The 26,563-nt window shown below is 43.5% G+C and overlaps 1 protein-coding gene across 1 annotated transcript in view; it reads left to right on the top strand.

Annotated features, from left to right (window-relative positions):
- LOC120398753 (lanosterol 14-alpha demethylase) overlaps window positions 1-26,563 on the top strand; it is a 34,975-nt gene that overhangs the window by 1,268 nt on the left and 7,144 nt on the right. Inside the window, exons 2-5 of the mRNA XM_039526352.1 lie at window positions 610-708; window positions 10,035-10,211; window positions 16,069-16,195; window positions 19,244-19,418. Coding sequence (XP_039382286.1) covers window positions 610-708; window positions 10,035-10,211; window positions 16,069-16,195; window positions 19,244-19,418 — 578 coding nt within the window. The remainder of the gene's footprint in view (window positions 1-609; window positions 709-10,034; window positions 10,212-16,068; window positions 16,196-19,243; window positions 19,419-26,563) is intronic.

Here is a 26,563-nt window from a genome sequence, read left to right as displayed (position 1 = left end):
TTAAGTTCTGTGCACAATATTTTAAAATTCTGCAAATGTTGTCAATAAATAAATGTGGAGGCTCCAGCATGGCAGTGGCAAGCATAGGCCACTGCCTGTGTGTAGGTGGGAGATCAGGCTGCAGCCTTCCCTCCCCTCCTAGGATAGGGACTTGGCAGTGAGATACCTCTGTGTGAATAGCTGATACTAATGGCTGAGTACAGCCCTCATCCAGGCCCTTGCCTGTCACGGCTCTGGGTCATCAACTCCCAAATGGCCTTTCATTCTCCCTAAAATAGTCTCATTGCAGCCTCATCTATTATACAGCACACTTAATATCTTTCCATTTACCGTATCTTTCTAATCTAGTCTCATTAACCCGTCTCCAGAAGTATGTATTTGAATCTTTCCTATCTTTAGATCTTTGGTTAATAACAATCTCTTATCCAAAGCTCTAGGTGCCATAACATGAGTAATGTTATGATTATTTATCCATATACGTTCTCGGCCAGTGTGAGTTGTTTAATCCAATTATTCACCTAATAAATCATGAAATAAGTCAGCAGTCCTAATGCAGTATTTAATTCTTTTTTGAAGCAATCTAAATATTAAATGAATATTCTCTTGCAGAAATACCCACCTTATATTTCATCTAATATCCCTTTTCTTGGACATGCAGTAGCATTTGGAAAAAATCCTATTGAATTTTTAGAAAATGCCTATGAAAAGGTGAGTCTTGCCTAATGAGTGGTTGAGTGTACCTAGGACATTCTTATTTGTTTTGCTACTTTCTGTGTTCCCAGAACCTATTTAGAATTTGGATAAATTTGAATCTCCTTGGAATGAAATGTTTACACGTTGTCTGCTAGAGTTCAATATACCATACAACCTTGATAGTGTGGGCATATAATGTGGTAATGCCTCATTCTGTGGGCAAGTTAATGATAGAAAGGTAAGGGAGATGTCATTTGATTAATAAAAATCTACAGAATCATAATTTCAATGGTGTCATCTTTTGTGGTGGGGCAGGTTGGATTTGGTGCCTCCTGTCCCAGCTTCAAGTCCTCTGGTTGGTGGAAAGTTCGTTAATGCAGTGTCTTTGGAATTGGGTCAAGCTGGATATCATTCAAAAACCTTTTCTTCCACAAACTCACAATGATACCAAACATAATAAACCTAGAACAATTATGTAGATATGCAATTGAGAAAAAATATTTTAAAATTAACATTTCGAATTATACTTTGATATAGGGATGTGTTGCTTACATAAAAAAGACATTGATCTTTGGTAATTCTAGGTAAGTTGGCCTTGATATGTAGAACTGAAAACATTCATTCATCAAAGTCATCATCAGTGTTGTCACCAGGTAGGGCATCATTGCTAGACACGTTGTCACATTGATCCTCATCCACACCACACTCGCACATCTAGGTACAAGACAGGCTACTGGTCAAACATTTGTAAAGTGGTAGGCATCTGGTCTTTTCACACGAACATTTGATTAGCTGAATGATGGATTCAGGAGCGCATGGTATATTGCACAAAACTGGTGTGATCAGTTCATCCTCCAAGACTGATAGGGAAGTGTAGTTTTGGATTTGCTCAAACATCCCATCCCACTACTTTATAATTTGCCTTCTTAATAATAGGTTGTGACATACCAGGATACAGTCCAGACTAATGGACTGTATCACTCCTTCCCTTGGGGTGATCTTTAAAATGTTCTGCTGCTGTAGCTTCCCTGCCTGGGTTGCTCACAAACAGTACTTCTGGGAGAATTCTGCATCACTGTGCAATGCAGAATTTGCGCAGAATTAATGTTCTGTGCAGAATTTCATTTTTTCCTGCGGAATTGGTGCTGCAGAGCTGCTGGCTGCCACTAGAGACCTCTGGAGCCCAGAGAGCCTGACTCCCCAGGTTGTGGAGTTCCCCAAGGGTCAGTCCTAGGACCAATCCTAATCAATTTATTCATAAATGATCTGGAGAAAGGGGTAAACAGTGAGGTGGCAAAGTTTGCAGATGATACTAAACTACTCAAGATAGTTAAGACCAAAGCAGATTGTGAAGCACTTCAAAAAGATCTCACAAAACTAAGTGATTGGGCAACAAAATGGCAAATGAAATTTAATGTGGATAAATGTAAAGTAATGTACATTGGAAAAAATAACCCCAACTATACATACAATATGATGGGGGCTCATTTAGCTACAACGAGTCAGGAAAAAGATCTTGGAGTCATCGTGGATAGTTCTCTGAAGATGTCCACATAGTGTGCAGAGGCGGTCAAAAAAGCAAACAGGATGTTAGGAATCATTAAAAAGGGGATAGAGAATAAGACTGAGAATATATTATTGCCCTTATATAAATCCATGGTACGCCCACATCTCGAATACTGTGTACAGATGTGGTCTCCTCACCTCAAAAAAGATATTCTAGCACTAGAAAAGGTTCAGAAAAGAGCAACTAAAATGATTAGGGGTTTGGAGAGGGTCCCATAAAAGGAAAGATTAAAGAGGCTAGGACTCTTCAGCTTGGAAAAGAGAAGACTAAGGGGGGATATGATAGATGTATATAAAATCATGAGTGATGTTGAGAAAGTGGATAAGGAAAAGTTATTTACTTATTCCCATAATACAAGAACTAGGGGTCACCAAATGAAATTAATAGGCAGCAGGTTTAAAACAAATAAAAGGAAGTTCTTCTTCACACAGCGCACAGTCAACTTGTGGAACTCCTTACCTGAGGAGGTTGTGAAGGCTAGGACTATAACAATGTTTAAAAGGGAACTGGATAAATTCATGGTGGCTAAGTCCATAAATGGTTATTAGCTAGGATGGGTAAGAATGGTGTCCCTAGCCTCTGTTTGTCAGAGGATGGAGATGGATGGCAGGAGAGAGATCACTTGATCATTGCCTGTTAGGTTCACTCCCTCTGGGGCACCTGGCATTGGCCACTGTCGGTAGACAGATACTGGGCTAGATGGACCTTTGGTCTGACCCGGCACGGCTGTTCTTATGTAGGTTGCAAATAGAGGACACTGCCAGGTGGAGGGGGAGCTGAAGGGTTCCGGGCAGCTGCAGTTTCCAGCATGCCCTGGAGGTGTGTGGGAAACTCTGGAAGCCAGCATCATGTTGTTTCTCCCTCTGTATTCCTGGGCTGGGCTCTGGGGGAGGAGGGAGTGCAGGTGTCTGGCCCTGCAGCTGGGCTCTGGGGGCGTAAGGGGTGTAGGTGTCTGGGGGGCACCTTGCAACTGGGTTCTGGGAAGGGGGGAGTGTGGGTGTCTGGCCCCACGGCTGGACTCTGGGCGGGAGAGGATGTGGGTGTCTGGCAGCTGGGCTCTTAGAAGGAGCCAGACATCCACTCCTCCAGCACCCACCAACTGTATGCCCCCCTCCGGCTCCCACTTCCCCTGGCAGTGTCCTCTATTTGGGAGTCTCTATATAGTAGCCTTAGGGGAACAGGGCAAAAAAACAAGTTCCTCTCAAGATGTGCTCAGCTGGCATGCGTGATGCATCCAGACTAAGACGCTCATAAAAGCATAACAGAGAAACAGGAACTGGTTGTCATAGGCAATTCTTTAACTCTTTACTCCTGGCAGAATACTTTTTGTTGTCTTTATTGTTAAAGACCTACTTGCTGACAGGCAATTTGAAATAAATTACCAAAATAATTGAAACTGGCATGACTATATTTTTATTTTGACAAATATGCAGAAGTTTATTAACTACAAAGAGAGATTTTAAGTGAGTACAAGTATGTTGCATCGCAAGAGCAGGAACGAAGTCCAAGCAGAGAGAGAGTGTGTGTGTATGCAGCCATCTTTATTCATTCCCAGCATGCTCTTATATACAACATGATAAGCAATCACAATTGCTAATTAGTTAATTAAACCCACACAGCCGCAGCTGTAACTCATAGGGTAATTATCATTCTACACACCTGTCTACCTATTCACAATTAGCTGGCCAATGAGAACAAGCCCAAAGCCAGCCCTTCACACACAATTCCAATCCAGAAGCCTTCAGCATCTCACATTCAATCCCACATCTCCCCCCTTTATTTACAATCAAAAGAAAAGGGAAAAGGAAAATAACACCACAATCTATCTTAATCAAATATTATGTTATTCATAAAACATTTGCAACTCATAACAGCATAACATTATAACCTATCATAAACAAAAAATTAAAGCTTTATAAGATCAACCTATATGACCATTCAATCCTTAACATATAATTTCAAAAACATCAAAAAACAAAACACAATAAACAAATGATGTAACCTCTGCAGGACCCCCTTTTTTTTTTTGAAACATCCCTCAGATGTCAGGTGATCAAACTGACACTGAGGGTGGTAAAACATCAAACCACATGACAATACAACAACAATTCTGGCCAGAAAACAGACAACACAAAACATAACAAGGAACATAAAACATAAATCTTAGTTCTAAATAATAATTGCATGGTACCACACAGATTTTCTTTCAAACACAAAAAATCATCTCAAGTGAGTAATTCATTCATGGAGGATCAGACAGAAAAAGTCCTGGCAGAGCTAACAAACAGCTCTCCTCCCGGGGCTCTGGTTCCGCGACATCTCGTGAGGCTCCTCCGCATCTGCCTGAGGCGGACCCACCTCGCTGGCATCCACCTGGGACCCGCATCAGTGGTAACACACACATAACCCCTGCCCCACGTTAGCAAGTCAACTGGTCCTTTCCATATTTGCTGCTGATAATCAAACCATTTGACCCTGCTCTTCCCCAGTCATCCCGCTGACATGTTTAATCGCTGGGGCACCTGGCTGTTTTACCAAGATGTAACCAATTATTGTCTTAAAGAGGCATGAGCACATTCAATAATAGCGTGTAGTTTGTCTGCTTCAGCCTGAAGGGTTTGGACAAGCAGTTCTTTGGCTTGTAGCTCCTTCTTAATTTCACTCAGCTCAAGAACAGCAGCTCTATAATGACGACGGTTATGTGCTGCATCTACTTTGGCTGCCGCAACCTGCTTTTGAAGGTTATTCACTTTTGATTTTTCTCTTTCTAAGTCAGTCTGTAAAGCTTGAATATTTAGGACTGCTTGAAAGATTCAGCTGCACCAGGTCTGCCTCTCTCTCTGCTAGTAATGTTTGGGGATGTTGCTGTGAGCAATGTTAGACTGACCAAGACCAGTGAGCTTCCCCGTTCATGTTCCAGTTCGAGGCCAACTTCTTGTTTATTTCTTCCAAATTTATCTTTCTCCTGAAACCTCTAGATTCTCGAAGCTCCTGGCTGGTGAGTGAAATTATGTCTTGCAGCTCTTTCTCCGACATCATCTTACTGTGGCTAACAGCCTGCAGCTCTATCTCCAAAGCTTGAATCCGTTCATGAGAAGCCTGGTTATTTCCTCCATCAGCGATTTGTGCATCCCGTTCTTTTTGCACTGACTGGAGGTGGCTTTCTAACTCCACTATCTGCTGGTGAACCTGGGATACTTCCTTCTGAAGTCTTGAGCATTCAACATCAATGGACTGCTTTTCACTTTGAAGTTTCAGTAACTCCCGTTTTAATTCTTTCACTTCCAAATCCAGCCGCTTCTTTGTAGATTTTAATTCACTAATCAGCTGGTCCTGTGAACTTGCATCTCTTTGATAAGCTTCCACCATTACCTTTTGCTGTAAGAACTGCTCCTTTACTATTTGGGTCTGTTTCTTCAGGCTGGCACTTTCCTGTTGCAGATTTTCCATCTGGCTCAATTGTGCCAAGATTTCTGATACTGCCTCAGTACTTTCACCTAAGAAGTTTGCGCCTTCATCAAGTTCTTCTTTGCTTGCTTTTGCTGCCTGCAGAGCTACCTCTAGGACAATCTTCTCATTCTGCAAATATTGGATCGTGTCATCCTTAGAAATAACATCACCCTGGAATTCCTCTAACCTGGCCACCAGCTCATCATATTGAGTCTGTAGGTCATTTAGGGACTGCTCTTTGGTGTGCAATGATTCTTGGGTTAAGGTGAGCTGCTTCATGAGCACTAGATGCTCTTGCTGTAAAGATTCAAACTGTAGATCTCGCTGATGCAGAATCAATTTAACCTGTTCCAGTTCTCGCTCCAGTGTTACTGCAAAATCAGCCATTTTCTGAAGTTGTCTTCTCTCATCCTCAAACTCCTCCAATCGTCTCTGCGCGGTGAGCCATACTGGACTCAGGGAGAAAACCTCATCGCCCTGAGCCACCGATTTCCAGAGCTCACAGCCCAACCGCTCCCAAACAGTTTTATTACTTGATTGAATGGAAAGTCCCCTCTTCGTCCCCACGCAACAGGCAGGATAGCATCAGAGGAACTTTTCTCCCCACCGCTCTGTGATGCGTATCAAATCTGCTGACGCAGCAGTTCCCATATTAGCTGCTCACTTCTTGGTTCGAGTGTGCCTCCCTTGTCAGATGCCCTGCGGCTCCCAGCCGCGGCTCCCAGCCACTTGTCAGGTACGCCTCCTGATTGCTTCCCAGCCGCTCCCAGCCGCTTGTCAGGCACGCCTCCTCTCGGACGCCCTGCAGCTCTCAGCTGCTCCTGCAGCTCCCAGCTTTGATGCGTTCCCACTTGGGCGGTTCTGGAACCAGATCTTGACCTGTACCTCGCTGAGCTTGAGGCGTGGTCAGGCTCAGGTACTTCTTGCAGTGGAATTCCTTCTCCAGCTCCAGCAGCTGCTGCTGGGACTTCAGGCGCGTCCTTCTTTTTCTTTTTATCAATTCAGGTCACCAACACTATCTTCATTCAAGATTGGCAACAGTGGTACTAGTGCTTATCTTGTTTTAGTTCTGTTTGCCTTCTTGATAGTTCACGATTTGTCTTCTAGTGACTTCATGAGTTTAGTTCTCTTTGCATTTCATTCATTTCCTTTGTCTCAGCCTTCTCATACTTTCCTCTCCTTCTCCTAGTGATAACCAGTACAATAATTCCAGCAACAATTGCTAGTACCACCACTACAATGACTGCAATAACACCAGCAGTCAGATGTTTCATGGAAAACTCTGGGGGCTTTTCATCAACATAGTAGATTAGAGCTTGATCAAATTTTAGAGGTTCTTCACTGATGTTTATCTGTAGTGTGAGTCACCTTTGACATCTTTTTCAAAGTAGTAAGCCACGTCAGATATATCCACACTCTTGGCAGACTTCTGGGAAACATTTTGTTTCAGTTCAATAGTGATATAAGGTTTTTCATACACAACATCAGTTATATACTCTAGATTCAGCTTAAATTCATTTTTGATGATTTCCTTCAAAGAGAAGCATCCACAGCTGTACTTCTCTCACTGTGTTTTGTTTCAATGATGATCCAGCTTGTTCTGACTAGTTCACTGCACTGTAAGTCTGTATCACATCGGGGTCACCATTTGTTGCATCGCAAGAGCAGGAACGAAGTCCAAGCAGAGAGAGAGTGTGTGTGTATGCATCCATCTTTATTCATTCTCAGCATGCTCTTATATACAACATGATAAGCAATCACAATTGCTAATTAGTTAATTAAACCCACACAGCCGCAGCTGTAACTCATAGGGTAATTATCATTCTACACACCTGTCTACCTATTCACAATTAGCTGGCCAATGAGAACAAGCCCAAAGCCAGCCCTTCACACACAATTCCAATCCAGAAGCCTTCAGCATCTCACATTCAATCCCACACAAGTAATGAGACATAAGTCAGCAATGATTACAAGAAAAATAAAGATAAAATGTTTACTAATACTTAACAAACTACATTAGATTCAGAGCAAGTTCTCACTACATTCTTCAGGAAATTACTGACCAAACTCTTAGGTCAGAATTCCTCCCCCAGGCCTAAGCTGCTTCCTTTGTCCTTCAGATGCCATGACTATGATGGGCAGAGAGAGAGAGAGAGAAGGTGTCTCCCCTTCCTTTTTATAGTCCTCCCTGCTTTAAGAAGCATTTTCAGCTAGGAGTATGGTGACAGGCAGTTTGTGTGGGTGGGAACTCTATATTTCTTTGCTAAGATGTAGATTTTTCACCCAAGCCCTCTTTCCTGCCAAAGAGTAGCCACTTACCAGGTAATGGCTCATTGGCCTTGTTTACACATAGCCAAGGCATCAGCTTGCTATTTGTCTGTGAGGAACTTTTTGGTCACTCCCTAGACTTGGATCATGTATTAACACCATAGAATGGAATCTTATAACTTTACATACAACGTTGCCATACATATTTTACCAGGATAATAATGACCAGCAAATTATGTTTTTAAATGACATCTCACAAGACATACTTTGTGCAAAGATAATTACAAAAGCAGACACAGAAGTATGTTCTGTCACACAGGTGTAAATGCACCTGTTATCAGTGGCAATATTTATCTGCTTTTTGGAAAACATCCACCAGTGTAGCTCTGCCATGTGTCGTAATGTTGATTTTTGTCGAATATGTATCTACATAATTGTTCTAGGTTTGTCATGTTTGGTACCACTGTGTTCGTGGGTTGAGCTGGGTATCATTTCTCTCTTTTCCAATGATACTGTATTATCAACTTTTCCACCATCTGGAGGACTTGGAGCTGCAGAGGCAAGGGGCAGTGAGTCCCCACCTCCCAAGCCACAGAGGATGACACCATTGAAATTGTGATACTGTAGATTTTTATGAATCAAATGACATGTTCCTTGCCTTTCTGTCATTAGTTTGCCACTGGAATTCCACATGCTCCCAGGCTATGACTGAAACAGAGTCACATCCCTGGATTTCAGTTGTGGATGTGACCTGATTTCAAAGAAGTGTACATATAGTTGAGGGAAGCCTGCCAGTGGATTCAGTAGTTATCCAATGAGCTGTTTGAATTACTTACCTTAACATTTGTTGGTACTACTCATGCTGTTTTTCTCAGTCTCTTCCTTGCTGATAATCTTGGGTCCTGTTAAGAGGTCAGCATATGATTGGGCCACTACCCTGACTACTTGAAGAATTTGAGTGTCTGTTGTAAACTATGAATAATTGGGTGTTCAGCCGCACCAATATTTTTACTAGCCCAGGGAAAAAATGAAATGATACTGATCTTGTACTCGTAATGTCTGAATTATGTCAGAAGAAGGCTTAACGGTTAGACTTTGGAACCACAGGCTTGACTCGTGGTACTATTGATTTCATGCTTGTGAAATGGACAAACTTAATATGCACATCAGGGGGATTTGGTCAAAGAAAACCTTAAAGTAGAGTTGGTTGTGTTTTATTGGAAAGTACAGGTTTCTTAAACCCAAAAATTCTCATGAAAGTGATTTGGGTTTAAAATTTCAGCAAATGATCCAGCTTGCTCTATACCATGATTTCCAGGCTATATGTCCTGGGGTTGGGAACCTGAAAGCCCTGCCAGATCCAACTGGAGCTTGGGCTCTCAGGACTTAGTCTCCATGGCAGGGAGCCTGGAAGCCCATATTCTCGTGGGGGATTAGCTTTTGATTTCTGAAGCAAGGAGCCTGGAAATCCTGGGGGTTCTCAAAGGTTCCAGGCTCTCTACTGTGGAAGTCTCTACCTCTCTATGTCCAAGTCCCCTTACTATTTCTGTGGTTTCACACATTCCTGTTTTAAAGAATGTCTTTCCCCTGTTGTGTAAAACCCCCCGCACAAATGAAAATGGAAACTGACTCATTAGACACAAAATGCAATCAAGTAAACAGGAAAAACACAAATCCTTTATTTATAATCTTGGATATTACATCATAAATATATTTGGGAAAATCAGATTTAAGTTTGATTTAAGGTATCATGTCCCATTAAGTGATTTTTAGTCACTTCTTGCAAGAGTAGGGGCTTGTGCTTATTTCCTTTGGTCAAACTTCTCCTCTCTTACCTCTCCTCTTCTTCCCCAATGTGCAGTGCAAACTATGCATCAGTTGTCTAGTTGGCTGCTTTTCTCCTTTCCCACCCCAGAAGTGGCTGCACTCCAGTAGTATTGTGGGCATATAGATTTGAAGCAATTAAAATCTGAAAGGTTCTACATAAGGATACATTTTTTTTTAACGTTCCAAATTCTCATTATTTTAAATTAACTTGTCCTTTTCCCCCCCTCAGTATGGGCCTGTGTTTAGCTTCACTATGGTGGGCAAGACGTTTACCTACCTACTGGGTAGCGATGCTGCTGCCCTAATATTCAACAGTAAAAATGAAGACCTGAATGCAGAGGATGTATACTCTCGACTGACCACACCGGTCTTTGGCAAGGGAGTTGCTTATGATGTACCTAACTCGGTATGTATTTAGAGTACAAAGTCAATTAAACATCTAGCGTGTAGATCAAATCCTCACAAGGTTTCCATGAGCTGTTTGGCCTATATGATGGGGATTGACAATATCAGTGAAATTCTGGTAGTGTGGTTTGCCGATACAGTTGCTGATTTTGATTGTTAGGCATAGAGTGACCAAAGACTGAACACATTTAGGCTCTGATATTGTTTTTTATATGGCCATCTACTGGTTTGGACAAAACTCGTGGGTTAGACCTTCTCCTTCCACCACAGTGGAAAACTAACAGCTTTGTCTTCTTTGTTTTCCTTCCTCCTTTGAGCTTATACTTTCCGAGTGCTGCAGCACCTCACTGGCAGTTTACTTTTAACCTAAGAGCACCTTTAGGCTCACTCCTTTCCATGGGAGCTTCAGAGTGAGATTTTTATATAGAGAGATGTATAGATCTATCTATTTCATAGAACTGGAAGGGACCCCAAAAGGTCATTGAGTCCAGCTCCCTGCCTTCACTAGCAGGACCAAGTACTGATTTTTGCCCCAGATCCCTAAGTGGCCCCCTCAAGGATTGAACTCACAAACCTGGGTTTAGCAGGCTAATCCTCAAACCTCTGAGCTATCCCTTTTTCTACCAGGCCTATTTGTACATACAAATGTGCGGCGGTACCACCTCCCCAAGCAACTCTGATAGTCCCTCTCTCTAGTACCAGATCTAAGTGCTTAGTGGGTTGTCTTTACAAAACCTTGCACTTCTACCCTCACCAGCAGGTGGTATTGAGTCTCCTCAGTGCAGTAGACAGCAAGCAGCATAACCCCTCTCTGTTACCTCTACCTTCTTTGCTTTGTATTCTTGCAGAGGCTGAGACTGGAGAGGAAGGCAGCAGACCTTCCTCCCTGACTATGGGAGGATGGAGGACTGCACAACAGTTGCTGAGAGTTTGAGGATGATAGTTATCTAATGTGCTGCTATGGAGGAAAAGAGAAAGTTAGAACTATGAGGTCTTCAGAATCCTTTCATTCTTGAAGAGCCAGATAAACTAAGGCTGACTGGCTCCAATAATTTTAATCAAACCAGTAGGTGGCTGTATATTTGCCATGCTGAAAGTAGCAAGGTGGAATACTTTTGCAGATTGCCCACAAGTTAATTTCAGAATGGACCAAGAACATGGAACTTGCTGCCTGATGAAATACGTGTTTGTTTGTTAAGCTCACTATTCAGAGCTAAATGCTAAACTCCCCTCTTCAACCAAGCTGTCCAATACTATCCACATTCTCAGATGCACTTTTAAAAACCCATAAGCTGTTGTCTTGGTGGCTGGGAAGGATAAGTGAGTGTTTGTGTGGGGTTTTTTTCTTTGCTTTTTGGAACCTATGAAGCTCTCTGGGAAGAGGCAATGAGTTGAATGGGTAGATAGAAGTTAGTTAAAATCTGAAAGAAGTATAGACAGAATATTGACTTAATGACTACCAAATGTTGACCTGAAGAGGTTTGCCGAGTAGTTGCTCCAAATATGAAAGTAAACTGCAATGGCACTTGAATTTCTTTCTAGATAATAACATTCAATTGCTGAAGCTTTTGAGCGTGGAAAAAGATTAAAAAGCTTTAATTACAATTTAATGACACAATGTTCATGTTCAGAAAGCAGTAAGAACAGGATTTAAGTGTATCCTAGAATGCAATTCCACACATTTGCCAGTTTCCATTCACGAGAGAAGAATCTAGACTTGCTCTTGAAAATATAGTAGAAGCTTATGTTATCAGGAACTCACTTCCATCAGTAGTTCAACTACCAACCAGGATTTTAGTTTTCAGTATTTTGTTCTTTATGTACAGTAATTTTGTAAAATTAAAATAAAATTCCCCACTACTAGTGACAGTGACGTGAGTTGAAAACCTCCCAGCATTTATAATTTAGCTAAAAGTTCAATAACATGAATTTCCAAATTAGGTCATAGTATTGATTTAGGTTTTTTTAATATTACTTGCTCTATCTGGCTTCATTCCCAAAATAGGGAGTAGCAGTAAGAGCCAGAAGCAGAATGGGATAAGAAAGCTTAAGCTGGTATAGAGTACAGCGGCCCATCTGTTTGGAAATAATGCCAGTACTCTGCTTTTTCAAGATAGGTCCTTTTTGAGGGGTTGCTTCTTACTCAGACCGTAATTTTCAGCAACAGCTACCTTACACCAGTGCTATGAAACTTGGTCAATGTGATACTTGTTAACGTGGATAGAACTGTCAAAAGAGCTAGACTCAGACTTTGGAACTTAAACTCACAAAATATAAGAATGACCATTGATTATGCTTTCAGAACTAAATGCCAAACCCATTCCTTTGATTAAGCTTCCTCATATGCTACATGAAACTTAGGAGAGGAAGGAGCTTGCTACTTTTTATGCCACTGCAGGTGAAGAAGGGAGGGTTGGTTTTTGTTTTTTTTTGTGTGAGGTGCTGTAAGCGAGGACTGGCCTGTCTCCCAAGGTCTGTGAGAGTCCAGTCCACACAAGAGGTCCACTTCCTAGACACTACAGCGCTAATACGCGATGGTCACATAAACACCACCCTATACTGGAAACCTACTGACCTACACACCTCCAGCTTTCATCCAGACCACATCACATGATCTATTGTCTACAGGCAAGCTCTAAGATACAACCACATTTGCTCCAATCCCTCAGACAGCAACAAACACCTACAGAATCTCTATCAAGTGTTCTTAAAACTGCAGTACCCACCTGGTGAAATGAAGAAACAGATTGACAGAGCCAGAAGGGGACCGAGAAGTCACCTACTACAAGACAGGCCCAACAAGGAAAGTAACAGAATGCTACTAGCCGTCACCTACAGCCCCCAACTAAAACTTCTCCAGCGCATCATCCAGGACCTACAACCTATCCTGAAGGACGATCCCTCACTCTCACAGACCTTGAGAGACAGGCCAATCCTTGCTTGCAGACAGCCCCCCAACCTGAAGCAAATACTCACTAGCAACCACACACCACACACCAAAAACACCAACCCAGGAACGAAACCCTGCTACAAACCCTGGTGCCAACTCTGATGGTGTCCCTTGAATAGATATGTGGACATAGGACCTAACCACATCAGCCACACCATCCGGAGCTCATTCACCTGCACATCTACCAATTTGATACATGCCATCATGTGCCAGCAATGTCCCTCTGCCATGTACATTGGCCAAACTGGACAGTCTCTACGCAAAAGAATAAATGGACACACATCTGACATCAGGAATCAACATTCAAAAACCAGTGGGAGAACACTTCAGTCTCTCTGCTTACTTAATAACAGACCTCAAAGTGGCAATTCTTCAACAAAAAACTTCAAAAGCAGACTCCAATGTGAAGCTGCAGAACTGGAATTACAGTAACCTCTCACTTAAAGTCGTCCCGGTTAATATTGTTTTGTTGTTACGTTGCTGATCAATTAGGGAACATGCTCGTTTAAAGTTGTGCAGTGCTCCCTTATAACGTTGTTTGGCAGCCGCCTGCTTTGTCCACTGCTTGCAGGAAGAGCAGCCCTTTGCAGCTAGCTGGTGGGGACTTGGAACCAGGGTGGACCAGCAACCCCCCCACTTAGGGGAGCTCCCTGCTCCCCTAAGTTCCCTGTGCAGCAGCCGCCCAGCAGGTTACCAATTGCCGGCAGTTCAGCTGTCCCTCCCCCCACTGCCATGTGCTGCTCCTGCGCTCTGTCTTGGAGCTGCTCCCCAAGTCTCCTGCTTGCTGTGTGGGGGTGAGGGGAAGAAGGGGGCTAATGTCAGCGTGTCCCCCTTCCCCCCTGCTCCTGCACCCCACTTACCTCATCTCCATAGAGCAGGGGACGGGACTGGAGGGAGCTTCCTGGCAGCAGCTGCGTCTCAGCTTGCTGATTAACTTAACAAGGCAATGTACTTAAGAGTGAGGTCAGCCTACTTAAAGGGGAAATGCGCATCTCTTTTCTTTCTCAGGGTGTGTCTGTCTGCCATGCTGTCTCCCCTCCCTCCATTCGTGCTGCCTTGTAGAGTGTGAGGCTACATTAACGACAATGAGTTAACCCTTGAGGTCTCAGCCGAGTGCTAGTTCATCATTTAACAGTAGGGCATTCCCTGGGAAATATCCCATCCTCTTCCACCCTCTGACTTCACCACCTCAACTAAGCTTCGCAATCATCACTGCTGTGTACAGTATTAAATTGTTTGTTTAAAACTTATACTGTGTGTGTGTGTGTGTATATAAAATAAATAATACACACACTTTTGTCTGGCAAAAAAAAAAATTCCTTGGAACTTAACCCCCCTATTTACATTAATTCTTATGGGGAAATTGGATTCGCTTAACATTGTTTTGCTTAAAGTCGCATTTTTCAGGAACATAACTACATTGTTAAGTGAAGAGTTACTGTAATTTGCAAACTAGATACCACCAGATTAGGCCTGAATAAAGACTGGGAGTGGTTGGGTCATTACAAATCCTAAACTTAATTTCCCCAATACTAATTTCTCCCTACAGTTACTCACACCTTCTTGTCAACTGTCTGTAATTGTCCACTCTCTTATCACTTCAGAAGTTATTTTTCCTCTCTTGGTATCCTGCTGTTAATTGATTTATCTTGTTAGACTGACCTAACACTTGGTAAAGCAAACCCCATTCTTTCATGTATTTATATCTGCTCCCATATCTTTTACTTCATATATCTGATGAAGTGAGTTCTAATCCACGAAAGCTTATGCCCAAATAAATTTATAAGTCTCTAAGGTGCCACAAGGACTCCTCGTTTTTTTTATAGACAATGATATTATTACACCTAAGTTTCATCTAAATGTTAATATTCCCTTTTGATCTCAGAATCAATAGAGTATAGTAATGGACAGGAACCATCTGGTTACATGATTAACATCTAACAAGATGCAAAGAATCCTGTGGCACCTTATAGACTAACAGACGTTTTGCAGCATGAGCTTTCGTGGGTGAATACCCACTTCGTCGGATGCAAGTATTCACCCACGAAAGCTCATGCTGCAAAACGTCTGTTAGTCTATAAGGTGCCACAGGATTCTTTGCTGCTTTTACAGATCCAGACTAACCCGGCTACCCCTCTGATATCTAACAAGATGTAAGTAAACACATACAATTAGTATTTACCGCTAATTCTGTAACAATACATGTTTCCATTTCAAAGCTCTAGTTTATCTGACATGGCTTTGTTATAAAGAATGGCCCTAATTACCATTTAAGTACTCTTGTAATATGTCTTTAAAGTTTGAATTCAGGTAATTTAGCCTGATAGTTGCTTAACCCTTTCTGGCTCAGTGTTGCAACACTTAGTTAACATTTTCAGATTTGGGTGCCTAAAGTTAGGCATTAAATAAGTGGCCTAATTTTCAAAAGATGCCAAGTATCTGCAGCTCCCGCTGAAGTCAATAGGATCTGCAGGTGCTGTTTAGCTATTTGAGTGACTGAAGTTAGGAACTCTATTTAATTCTGAAAATGTTAAGCCAAATGTAGTGTCATTCTTTAATAAATGAGTTCTGCTTTGACTCTAAGAGATTTGCAATTTGTTGCAGTTTGGTTGTCCTTAAGCATTCTTACTTGAAAACCAAAGCAGCTAAACTCAAGTGGTTTATAGTTTAGGGTGGTTTTTTTTTTAAAATTGTGTTTTGGAATTTGTAAAGAGTGTATAGTAGATTTTAGAGTCCTAATCTTGATTTCATTTTACTTTCGTTTCTAGAAGGTTCTCCCTGTCCACGGTGACTCTTATTTTTCTATTTCTGTCTTTTCTGTTTTAGTACTGCTTGCAATACGCTGTTAATGACTAAACTGTGATTATGTTCCTCATGTTCTGTACCTCTAATATCTTAACCCTTGCAGGTATTTTTGGAACAAAAGAAAATGCTAAAAACTGGGCTGAATATAGCTCAGTTTAAACAACACGTACCTGTAATTGAAAAAGAAACAAAGGAGTACTTCAAATCCTGGGGAGACAGTGGAGAAAGAAGTAAGCAAGATCAGATGCTTTTGTGTTTTGAAAAGTTATACTCAAGGGAGTGCACGAGAAGTAGACAAAACTAGCTTTATATGATAGTATTTTGATCTACTTGAACATTTTTAATAGAAAGGAAAGACAGGTCCAACTGTATCACACATCCCATGCTCAAAAGAACCAGGTACAAAGCATGTTCTTTGCCTACTTAAAGCTGAGGGGAGGATGAAGCCACTCACAAACTTAGTAGTAGGTTGTAAAGAGCTAATTTGCTCTTGGGCTTTGTAGTCTCTACCGGTTTGTTCCCAACTAACAGTTCAGGCTGCATTAGGATAGTTTTGCAGGGGTTAGGCCACTTGTGCCTAATATCTTCACTGTTAAACCAGCAACTCATCATTTCTAAATGTTGTTGTTCCCTCGTTCCAGAATCAAGATCAATAACTCAAATGCTCTTTAAAGAAACAGACTATTTATACTTCCTTAACTAAAACAGTCTGACTTAAGCCAAATTAGATTAAAAATTAATCAGAAAAAATAGACACCCCCCCACCTGTCCATTTTATTAGTCAGCATTCCCAAATTTCATTGACTTGAATAGGGCTGCTTCATCATAGACATATTACTCCTGGGGGAATTCTGTGCCACTGTGCAATGCAGAATTTGTGCAGAATTAATGTTCTGTGCAGAATTTCATTTGTTCCTGCAGAATTGGTGCTGCAGAGCTTCTGGCTGCCACTAGGGGCTGTTGGAGCCCACAGAGTCTGACTCCCCAGCTCACAAATATAGGACACTGCCGGGGCGGGGGAGCTGGAGGCTTCCCAGCAGCTACAATTCCCAGCATGCCCAGAAGGAAGGAGGCGGTGTGCAGGAAACTCCATACAAGCTCAGGACCCAGCATCTGGCTGTTTCTCTTCCTAGATCCCTGGGCTCTGGGGGTGGAGGCAGTGTGGACTGGGGGGAGGGAGGGCACTCCATAGCTGGGCTCGTGAGGTGGGGTGGGATGGGGAGGGAGTGCATGTTAGGTTCTGCGACTCCCTCCAGCACCCCCAAATACCCCCTCCCAGTACACACACCCACCCCTCAAGCACCCCTAGATACCTCCCCCAGCTCCCCTTCCCTAGCAGTGTCCTCTGTTTGGGAACTTCTATATGGTAACCCTATGGGGGCAGGGAGAACAAATGAGAATCTACTAAAAGACCAGAAGGGCAGAGTTTTCCCCAAGATATGCCCATCTGGCACATGTGACACACCCAGACTGAGGCGCCAAACAAAAACATAACAGAGAAACAGGAACTGGATTGTTGTAAGGGTTTCTTTAACTCTCCACTCCTGGAGGAATCTCTTTTGTTGTCTGTATTGTTACAGACATACTTGCTGATAGGTATTTTGAAATAAATTACCAAAATAATTGAAACTGGCGTGATTGTTAGTTGTCAAAATAACATGCATAATTTTTAATTTTTTGGTGCAGAATTCCCCCAGGAGTAGCATGTGCATGAGTAAGAATTGCACAGTTGGGCCCACAGAATAGAAGATGGTTATGACTGAATTACTTGTTTCTAGAGCAGTCTGTAAAACTATCAGATTTATCAGCAGAATATTTTTTGTTGCTGCTCACTTCTTTTCTGACAGCATGAGCAGTCTTTGTCCAACCCCTCTAAATGTGACGTTACTCTTTTCAGGGAATGTCTGTTTGCATACACCCTAAGATTATCTGTGAAAGATGTAGGATTGTACAGAAGCAACTTCTTTTCCTGATAACTGTAGCTGACACTTTAAAAAACAGCTTTCCTCAAACATAACCAAATTTTTCCATCTTTCCTTGCCTGTATATTGGAGTAGCTCAGCAAAAACACTCACATCATTAATGAAGTTAAGGAAGTTAACAATGCCTTGCTTTTGTATCCTTTGTTGAATTTGTTATTGTCATCTAAGATCCCAGGAAGTCTCTCTTCCTCTGTACTACAGGCCATGATGGATTGTCAGTATGGTCCAATCTACCACAAAAGTGGTGGATTAAAGAACAGATACAGAGGTTTTTAATCAAGCTAGACACAACAATGACTAACGTACAGACCAGTCCCCCAAAATACAAAGTAGTAATAAGAGCTTCTGTAGCCCCTTAACCTGAACTGCCCATAATTTGGTCTCTTGAGGTCATTCTCAGTGAACCAGCTGCCACTCCCTTCCTCAGTGCTGTCTTCCCTACAGCTCCCTAGTAAGTGAAGGAGTCTGGGGTCTTCAAAATACAGACTCCTCCTCTTTTCCCAGCATGTTTTGTTACATAACATGACAGCCATACAATTTTCTCCCATGGTAATAGAGCAGCTCGGACATCCTCAAATAGTTACTCCTTCCTGACTACTGTAGATAGGACGCTGTGCAGAGTAGGCTTTGAGTCCAACCTTCAGGTCTGAGGATTATTGTTCCAGGACTAGCTTCTTGGTATTGTTTTCTCTCTGAAACCAGATCTCGTCAGTCTTCTTCTACAAGTGATGCACCCTCCTTTCAGAGCTATGAGCAGGGATCCTAGCACAACATAGCCTTTATCTCCACTGGAAAACTTTATCTTGGAAATACTTAAAATATTTTCCTTCAGTTGGTTGAAATGCACTTTATGTTCCCACAGAAGTGCTTCAGATCAACAGGGTGATGCTGGGGTATGAGTTCAACCATCATGGCAATTACTTCTGGATTTTGTAGGGGTAAATAACAATCAAGTGCCAGTTTGGGCACATCTTGCTTGCACAAACGGGCTTGGGACTTACAGCTGCCTCAGTTAGTGAATCCCCTTTAGTTCTCTGCAATGCTTTCTATCTTCTCTCCCAACCAGCCTTTCCCAGTAATCCTTTCTGGAAGTATCCCCTCCCCACTGTCCCAAAACAGGGATCCATTTGTGGAAGAACACTTCCAGAAACTCATAGAAAAGATTATTTCAAATTCTCCGTGTGTATTCAGTCAATACCTTTTTTTTGGCAGAAGTGAAAGTAGTGGCCTGTAAATATTGACACCATCTCCCCAAAATGGGTGCTGACTGACTTTCCTTTTCCTCCCTTTATTCAGATTTGTTTGAAGCTCTTTCAGAGCTTATTATTTTGACAGCAAGTCATTGTTTACATGGGAAAGAGATCAGAAGCCTACTCAATGAGAAGGTGGCACAACTGTATGCTGATCTGGATGGGGGATTTACTCATGCAGCTTGGCTTCTGCCAGGTTGGCTTCCTTTACCTAGCTTCAGGTACCAAAAATAACATGTTAAACAGTATATACACCTCTACCCCAATATAACACTGTCCTCGGGGGAGGGGTATGTCAGTGGTTTGAGCATTGGCCTGCTAACCCCAGGGTTGTGAGTTTAATCCTTGAGGGGGCCACTTAGGGATCGGGGGTAAAAATCAGTACTCAGTCCTGCTAGTGAAGGCAGGGGGCTGGACTCAATGATCTTTCAAGGTCCCTTTCAGTTCTAGGAGATAGGTATATCTCCTATTATTATTTAATATAAAATCTTACCGCTTTATAGGTGAAACCACATTAATATCAAACTTGCTTTGATCCGCCGGAGTGAACAGCCCCGCCTCCCCAGAGCACTGCTTTACCATGTTGTATCCAAATTCGTGTCATATTGGGTCATGTTATATCGGGGTAGAGGTGTACTTAAGAAACTTCTGTGCCTGTTTCAGCTCTTTCTTAGAGTATGTTTTAAGTAAATATGAATTTTAAATAAAAATGGAATGCAAGGATATTTCCTGTAGGGGAGTTTATCAAAATACTGTTTTCATGGTGTAACCTCAACTAGAAATTAGGAAGGCAGTTGCTTTTAACTGACATCTAAAAGCATAAGACCTATAGCATGCCTAAAAGCATAACAATTACAGCATAACTAAATGTTATCCCCACAACTATTGAGTACCTACATTTGAGTCAAAGCATTTAAGAATGTGGGTTTGGGAGTTTCTAAACATGTTAATTCAGGATAATTGAGCTGCCTAAATTTAGTGTATGTAATTAAGTATATACTGATCTAATTCAAAGCACTTTTTGAAGCTTTGTTCATTTTCTACAAAGCAAATAACTTTTATGTAAGATATTTATTATATTGGGTCTGATCCTTCAAGTTCTGCATGAGCACATGGGTTTCTTTGCATCTTGTCTTAAATTCATTTGTATTAAAACTTTAGAATTAAAATGGCTACTACAAATATTTTGGGTTTTTTTGCGTAGTATAATTGTATAGGCCCTGGCAGCTTTGATGATTCATCCTTTGGGTCATGTCACCATTACACATATGGGGTGAGATCCTGCTCTTACAGATGTCTGCTGTTCACTCTTATCCTCGACTTGCAGGAAAGCTAGCAGCCATCCCAGGCCAGGTCTCAAGGCTTGGCAGCATCAGCTTTGTCTAGAGGATCCAGGTTTACTTACTCATGGCCTACGGCAGAGCACAGCACTGATCTAGTCTAGTACTGAGATGATTGATAACAACCTCTTTGGGCTCCAATACCGTATGAGCATGGCATGTGGGGCATATGTCCCCTTTTGGGTCCTCAGTACTATTAAGGACTGATTTTCTTGGTGCGACCAGTCTCAGCCTCCCTCCCTGGTACAGCAGGCCATCTGAGAGGAATGGGTGATACTGGCCACAGTGGTGTTGCCAGACAGGATCGGTCAGCCTCTACCCCTGAGGATTACAAACTGTTCTAGGACCTTTTTGGGAGGGTAGCAGCAGCCCTGGAGATAACCACCAAGGAGATTCAGGACACGCTGCACAAGGTCCTCGACATCCATCACTCCTTGTCAGTAGGGCGCATAGTGAGCCCAATCAACAAAGGCTGCCTGGAGCTCACAAAAGACCTGGCTAGCTGATAGATGGTATCAAGTCCCAGCTACTATACACAAATTGTTCTACTCCCATGCAGTTCCAGGATCCTGGTCATATCATAATCACAGCCATCGAGAATACTCACTGGGGTTGTCAGAAGGTGACGCGTAAGGATAAAGAGGCTAAACACCTATCTCCTAGGTCATAAAGCTCACTTCTCATCAAGATTCAAGATGCGGATAGTGGTCTTAGAGAAATACGATCATGTATCTAGTGTGCATTACAACCATTTATTGGAAAGGTTCCACCAGATTACAGGCAGAACTTTTGCACCATCCTGGTGGAGGACTGTTTAGTGGGCAGAACAGCACTGCAGGCAGTTTTGGCTGCCGCTGATTCTTCCTCCAGGGCAATGGCAATGGCAGTTCTTCATGGCTGGCTTTTGGGGGCATACCTGGACAGTTGCAATTTAGAACTTGCTTTTTGAGGGCCAATCCCTCTTCCATGAGAAAACTGATAAGGCAATGAGATCTCTCAGATTGCAGAACAACCATCAGTTCTCTTGTTACATACACTGAGCCTGCAAGAGTAGGCATTTTAAGCCTCAACCTTTCCAATATCAGCCATTTGTCTAGTACAGACCACCTGAGCCTCCAGCCCGCAGGCAGAGGTCCTTGAGATGAAAATCTGCTACTGGTTTTTCCTCCCAGTCACTCCCCTTATGTTGACAGCAAGCAGGCAGTACATTTGATTTGGTGCCTGAGGACCGCATACCATTCTTCTTGTGGTCTTTGCCTTCCCACCTTTTTGGTGACCATTTGACCCACTTTCAGCACGTGTGATCCGACATCATGTCAGACTGTTGGGTTCTGGAGGTAGTCTGGGCAGGCTAGATCATTCTGTTTGTCTGTCTTTCCTGGCCATTCTTGATGCATTCACGGCAACAGCCTCTCTACCACTCAACAGATTTCATGCCATATGCACTCTTTGCTTCCACCTACAGTCCCATCCTTTAGAGTGAGGTCTTGCTTCCTGCTGCAAGGTCTTATGGCAGTGTGTAACTTTTGTAACCTCATTTGCAAAACTCCAGTTCAGGCATGTTTGGGCCTGGCTCTCCTCAGTCTACAGCCCAAGATGTCACTGTCTAGACAAGGTGGTGCATCTTTTCCTGACAGTTCTTCAGTCTCTGGATTGGTGGACAGACCCTTGCAATATGCACAGGGGAGTCCCATGTGCTCCTGGTTCACCCTTGAGAACTATGGTCACTGTTGCCTTCACATCTGGATGGGGAACCCCTATGGACAATCTAACTGTGTAGGGCCTCACATATCAACGGCCTGGAGCTCAGGGCCATGTACAATGCCTGCCCTGCCTTCTTTCCTGTGATTCCTGGTCAATTAGTCCTGGTAATGAGGGACAGTATGGCAGCTCTGTTCTACTTAAATAGGTGGTGGTAAGTGCCGAGGGCAGGTCCCTTTCTCTGTGCCAGGAAGCCATTCACCTTTTGGGACTTTGCTGATAAAGCAATACCATGGTGTATTGCAGACCATTTCCCTAAATTAGACAATGTGAAGGTGGACAGTCTTTCTACAAGGGGTCATTTGGGACCTCTTTAGGCTTTGGGTCCCCCACGTAGACCTTTTTTTGCAAGAGCACAGAACAATGACATTTTTGCTCTTGGGACGGACGTAGTCCTGTCTGTCGGATATGATTCTCCTTCCTTTGGACAGAGGGTCTCTTCTATGCATTCCCTCCGCCCCATCCCTCTGCTACCTACAGTTCTGCAGAAGATCAAGTGAGAGAAGGCCATACTGGGGCTATGAGGATTATATTGGCTAAGGCAGATGTGTTTCAGGGAGCTTTACAACCTCTTTGTAGTGCCTTCTATCTCTCTGCCCATGATCCCCAACCTTGCCCATAACAGTGGCTCAACCTTGCACCAAGACATGAGCATCCCTTCACCTGACAGTGTGGCTGCTTGCTGGCTGATGTCAGTAGAGCTAGCCAGCTCTCAGGATGTTCAGGGTATTCATATTAATAGCAGAAAGACCTCCACTATGTCCACTTCTCTCCAAGTGGATGAGATTCTCACATTGGGTGATGCAATATCAGACGTCCCATGTCCTTGCTAGCATCTAGTATATTCTGGATTACCTGCTGCATCTCAAGCATTCCAGGGTCTCACTAAACTTGATGATGGTGCACTTTCAGGTCATCTCCATGATCTACCTGCTCATTGACCAATTTTTGGTTTTACCCCACTCCATGGTGAAGAGATTTTGAAGCGCATCTCAAGGCTCTACCCACTGGTCAGGGATCTGGCTCCAATGTGGGATCTGAACCTGAACTTCACATAACTCAGGGAACCTCTCCCCCCGCTGTGACAGATTTCTGTTACCAGTCTGCCTGAGGCGTCAGGTGATCAGACTGAGGACGCAGGATTGTTAGGGGAGGAGATGGGGCACACCCAGGGTCTAAGTTTTAAAGCTTTATTAATAAAATAATATAATAAAATAACAGCGGTGAGTGCGGGGAACGCTCCCACGTCACTCAGGGAAAGAAAGAAAGCGTTAGTGCCCCAGCCCTAACCCACCTTCAGACTCTCACATGCACAACCCGAGGCTGGCCAAGCCTGGGTGTAACATCAGAAGAAGACAGGGGGAAGGATGGACAAGAGTTCTGTCTTGTGCACAAGCTGTCCAGGGTTTGCTGTTGATCTCCAACTTGCTTCAGCTCTCAGGAGGGTTTTAAGTCCTGGGTTCTTTCGGGGGCATTCGTTCAGGGACCTCTGTTCCTCGTGCTCTTTGTACCAGTCCAAACCGGCTTTCTGTGGCTTCCTCAGCATTCCCAAAACACACCAGCTTCAAGGACGTGGGCCTTTGTTTTTCCCCCCTCGCTGGCCTTCACCGTTTCACTCGTTTTTACACTCTCTGCAAACCTGCTCAGTTCTCCTTTCTCACAGTTGGCTGGGGTGGGTGAGATCCAGATAACAGGCTTCTTGGCTACATAGAGCCTATTCGAGTGCAGTGACCTTGGACTGGAGCTGGTGTCCTATCTTCAGATTGAGCTGAGGCATTGCGTCAACCCATTCTCCTCTCCCTCCCTGTAGACGGGTCAGACTCACCCCCGCGGCGCCTCCTGCTGGTGACTCCAGGAATTAGCTCTATTCCAGCACTGGAGCGCCCTCTGCAGGCTGGTGATCCACCTGTCCTCTGGCCCCCGTGTCTCTCCCTGGACCTGGTGTCCTTTTACATGGGGTGCTTCCCCCTGGCAGTAACCCCTTTCTCTCAGGGTTACCCCTTCTCAGGGAACCCCCACCCTCTATCCCCACCTTGCCTCAGTATTGGCTACTGCCAGTCATTGTCTAGCCCCACACTCTGGGGCAGACTGCAGTATCAGCCTACTCATCACAGGCAAAGGGGTTTGGACCTGCTGCCTTGGCCTACCCCTGGGCTGCCCTCTGCAACCCCCAGTACCGGTTGGCCCTGTGCTAGGCCACAGCCTGGGGCTTTCTAGGCTGGAGCTCCCCAGCTCCTCAGCCTTTCCCCAGCCCTGCTTCACTCTAGGTACCTTGCCTATAGCCCCTGCAGCCAGGCCCTTCATCCTCTTCAGGCAGAGGAAGACTGTCTGGGCTTCTGGCTTCCCTGGCCTTTTATAGGGGCCAGCTGTGGCTCAGTTTGGGGCATGGCCTCACCTGCCACCACTTTTCCCAATCAGCCTAGCCTTCAGAGCAGCCGCTCTCAAGCCCTGCCAGGCTGCTTTTTCAAGCCTCGGCCCCTTCCCAGGGCTGTTTTTAACCCCTTGAGGACCGGAGCAGGGATCCACCCTGCTACACTCCCCCCTTCGGCCTCTCGCAACCTGCAAAGGAATCTTCCACTCCACACTCATACCTTTAACCTGTCCCAAAATGCCTTGCGATGTTTGCAACAGCATTAGCAACATACAATGCTGATCTGCCTCCCCAGGGGATCCCCTGAGGGAGGGGGCCACTGGGTTGTGACACTGCCCTTGAGCCTCCGGCCACATGCTTCTTACCTTATTTGTTAATGAAGGAGACCTTCCTCTTGGCTAATATCTCTGCCTGGAGAGTCAGAACTCCAGCCCCTGATGGTAGGACTACCTTATACATTATTCAACTGGACAAAATATCCATGAGTCCGCATTCTAGATTCCTGCCCAAGATGTTGATTGAATTTAATGCTAATGAAACTATCCTCCTACCTGTATTCTTTCTCAAATTTCATGCCAGCAGACTGAACAGGAACTACATCCCATTTGAGTGGGCAGAGCCATTTTGTTCTACCTGGACAGCACTCAATCCTTCCAAAAATTACCCAGACTGCTCCTGGCCTGTGCAGAGGGTCTTAAAGGGCAGGCCATATCTTCACAGAGAATATCAAACTGGATCGCCTGGTGTAGCTGGACGTGTTATCAGTTTGTTGTGTGGCTACAGATCAGCTATGTGAAAGCACATTCCACCAGGGCACAGTCTAGCTCTGTGGCCTTGCTGGCAAACCTCTCCTTTCAGGAGATTTGGAAGGCAGCAACCTGGACTCAGTGCATGCTTTTGTTGAAATTATATAGTCAGCTCCTTGACCACACTTTTGGTTAGTTATGACATATGTTCAAGAGACCAAATAACTAATGTCAGTCAGGTTTATTGCTCTAAGCCAATCATAATGTCGTACAGGGAAAAGGTTCTCCATGATACCAGTCTCTGGGAAGCCGTCTCGTGCAGTGATGTTACATTCACCTTATGCAGAAGATTTGCTCATAGAGTTACACATTTCAGCTGGGTAGTGTTTTTATATGATGATTGTACAAGTCACATCTCTCTTTATATGTCACTAAAATCTAACCCATTAGTTTGTCCCAGTTCCCAAACTTCTTGTTCTGTTCCTGCCTCACCCTTGTTTTGGATACTAGCATTCCAGGTACTGGTCCATGAAGGTACTTCCCTCGCTTGCACTAAGAATGTGTCTCGATTTTGACACGTTTCCTATCTGCTTATGCCAAATGCTTGCTTCAGCAAATGCAAGGTGTTACAGGATACTTAGTATAAATGAACAGAGTTATGGTATAGGCCAGTTTAGGCAACAACACTATTATGATTTGTGCTTAATTGCAGGGTGGGTTGGGGCATGTTGTAATACAAAGCAGCTGTCTCTCTGGCCCATCTCATCAGCTCAATGGAACCTGAACCAGTTTTCCCAGTCTTACGTTCCTTTGTGTTTCTGGTGTGTGCATTGTACTGTGATGCACGTTATCCACTCCATATTCCCCAAAATCCTTGATGCAATTACACCTATCAGATCAAATACCTAATCTGCTCTGTGCCTGTTCTGCTCCTCAAAATGGTATCTGAAATTACTATGACCCAGTTAACAATATTTGGGTAGTAAATGACTGACATGTCACTGAAATATTCCTTTTAAAGACTAGTGAAAACTTTGTGAATAAGTATTTTAGGCATTTTATCTAAACAGTCTTTTGGATTTTTCACTGATTATTTGCAAAGAAAAATTCTGCACATTTGATAAGTATTTACAGCATTTTGTGTGTTT

The sequence above is a fragment of the Mauremys reevesii genome, linkage group 2 (assembly GCF_016161935.1).
Source record: "Mauremys reevesii isolate NIE-2019 linkage group 2, ASM1616193v1, whole genome shotgun sequence".
Lineage (NCBI taxonomy): Eukaryota > Metazoa > Chordata > Testudines > Geoemydidae > Mauremys > Mauremys reevesii.
This window is presented reverse-complemented; position numbering and strand designations above follow the sequence as displayed.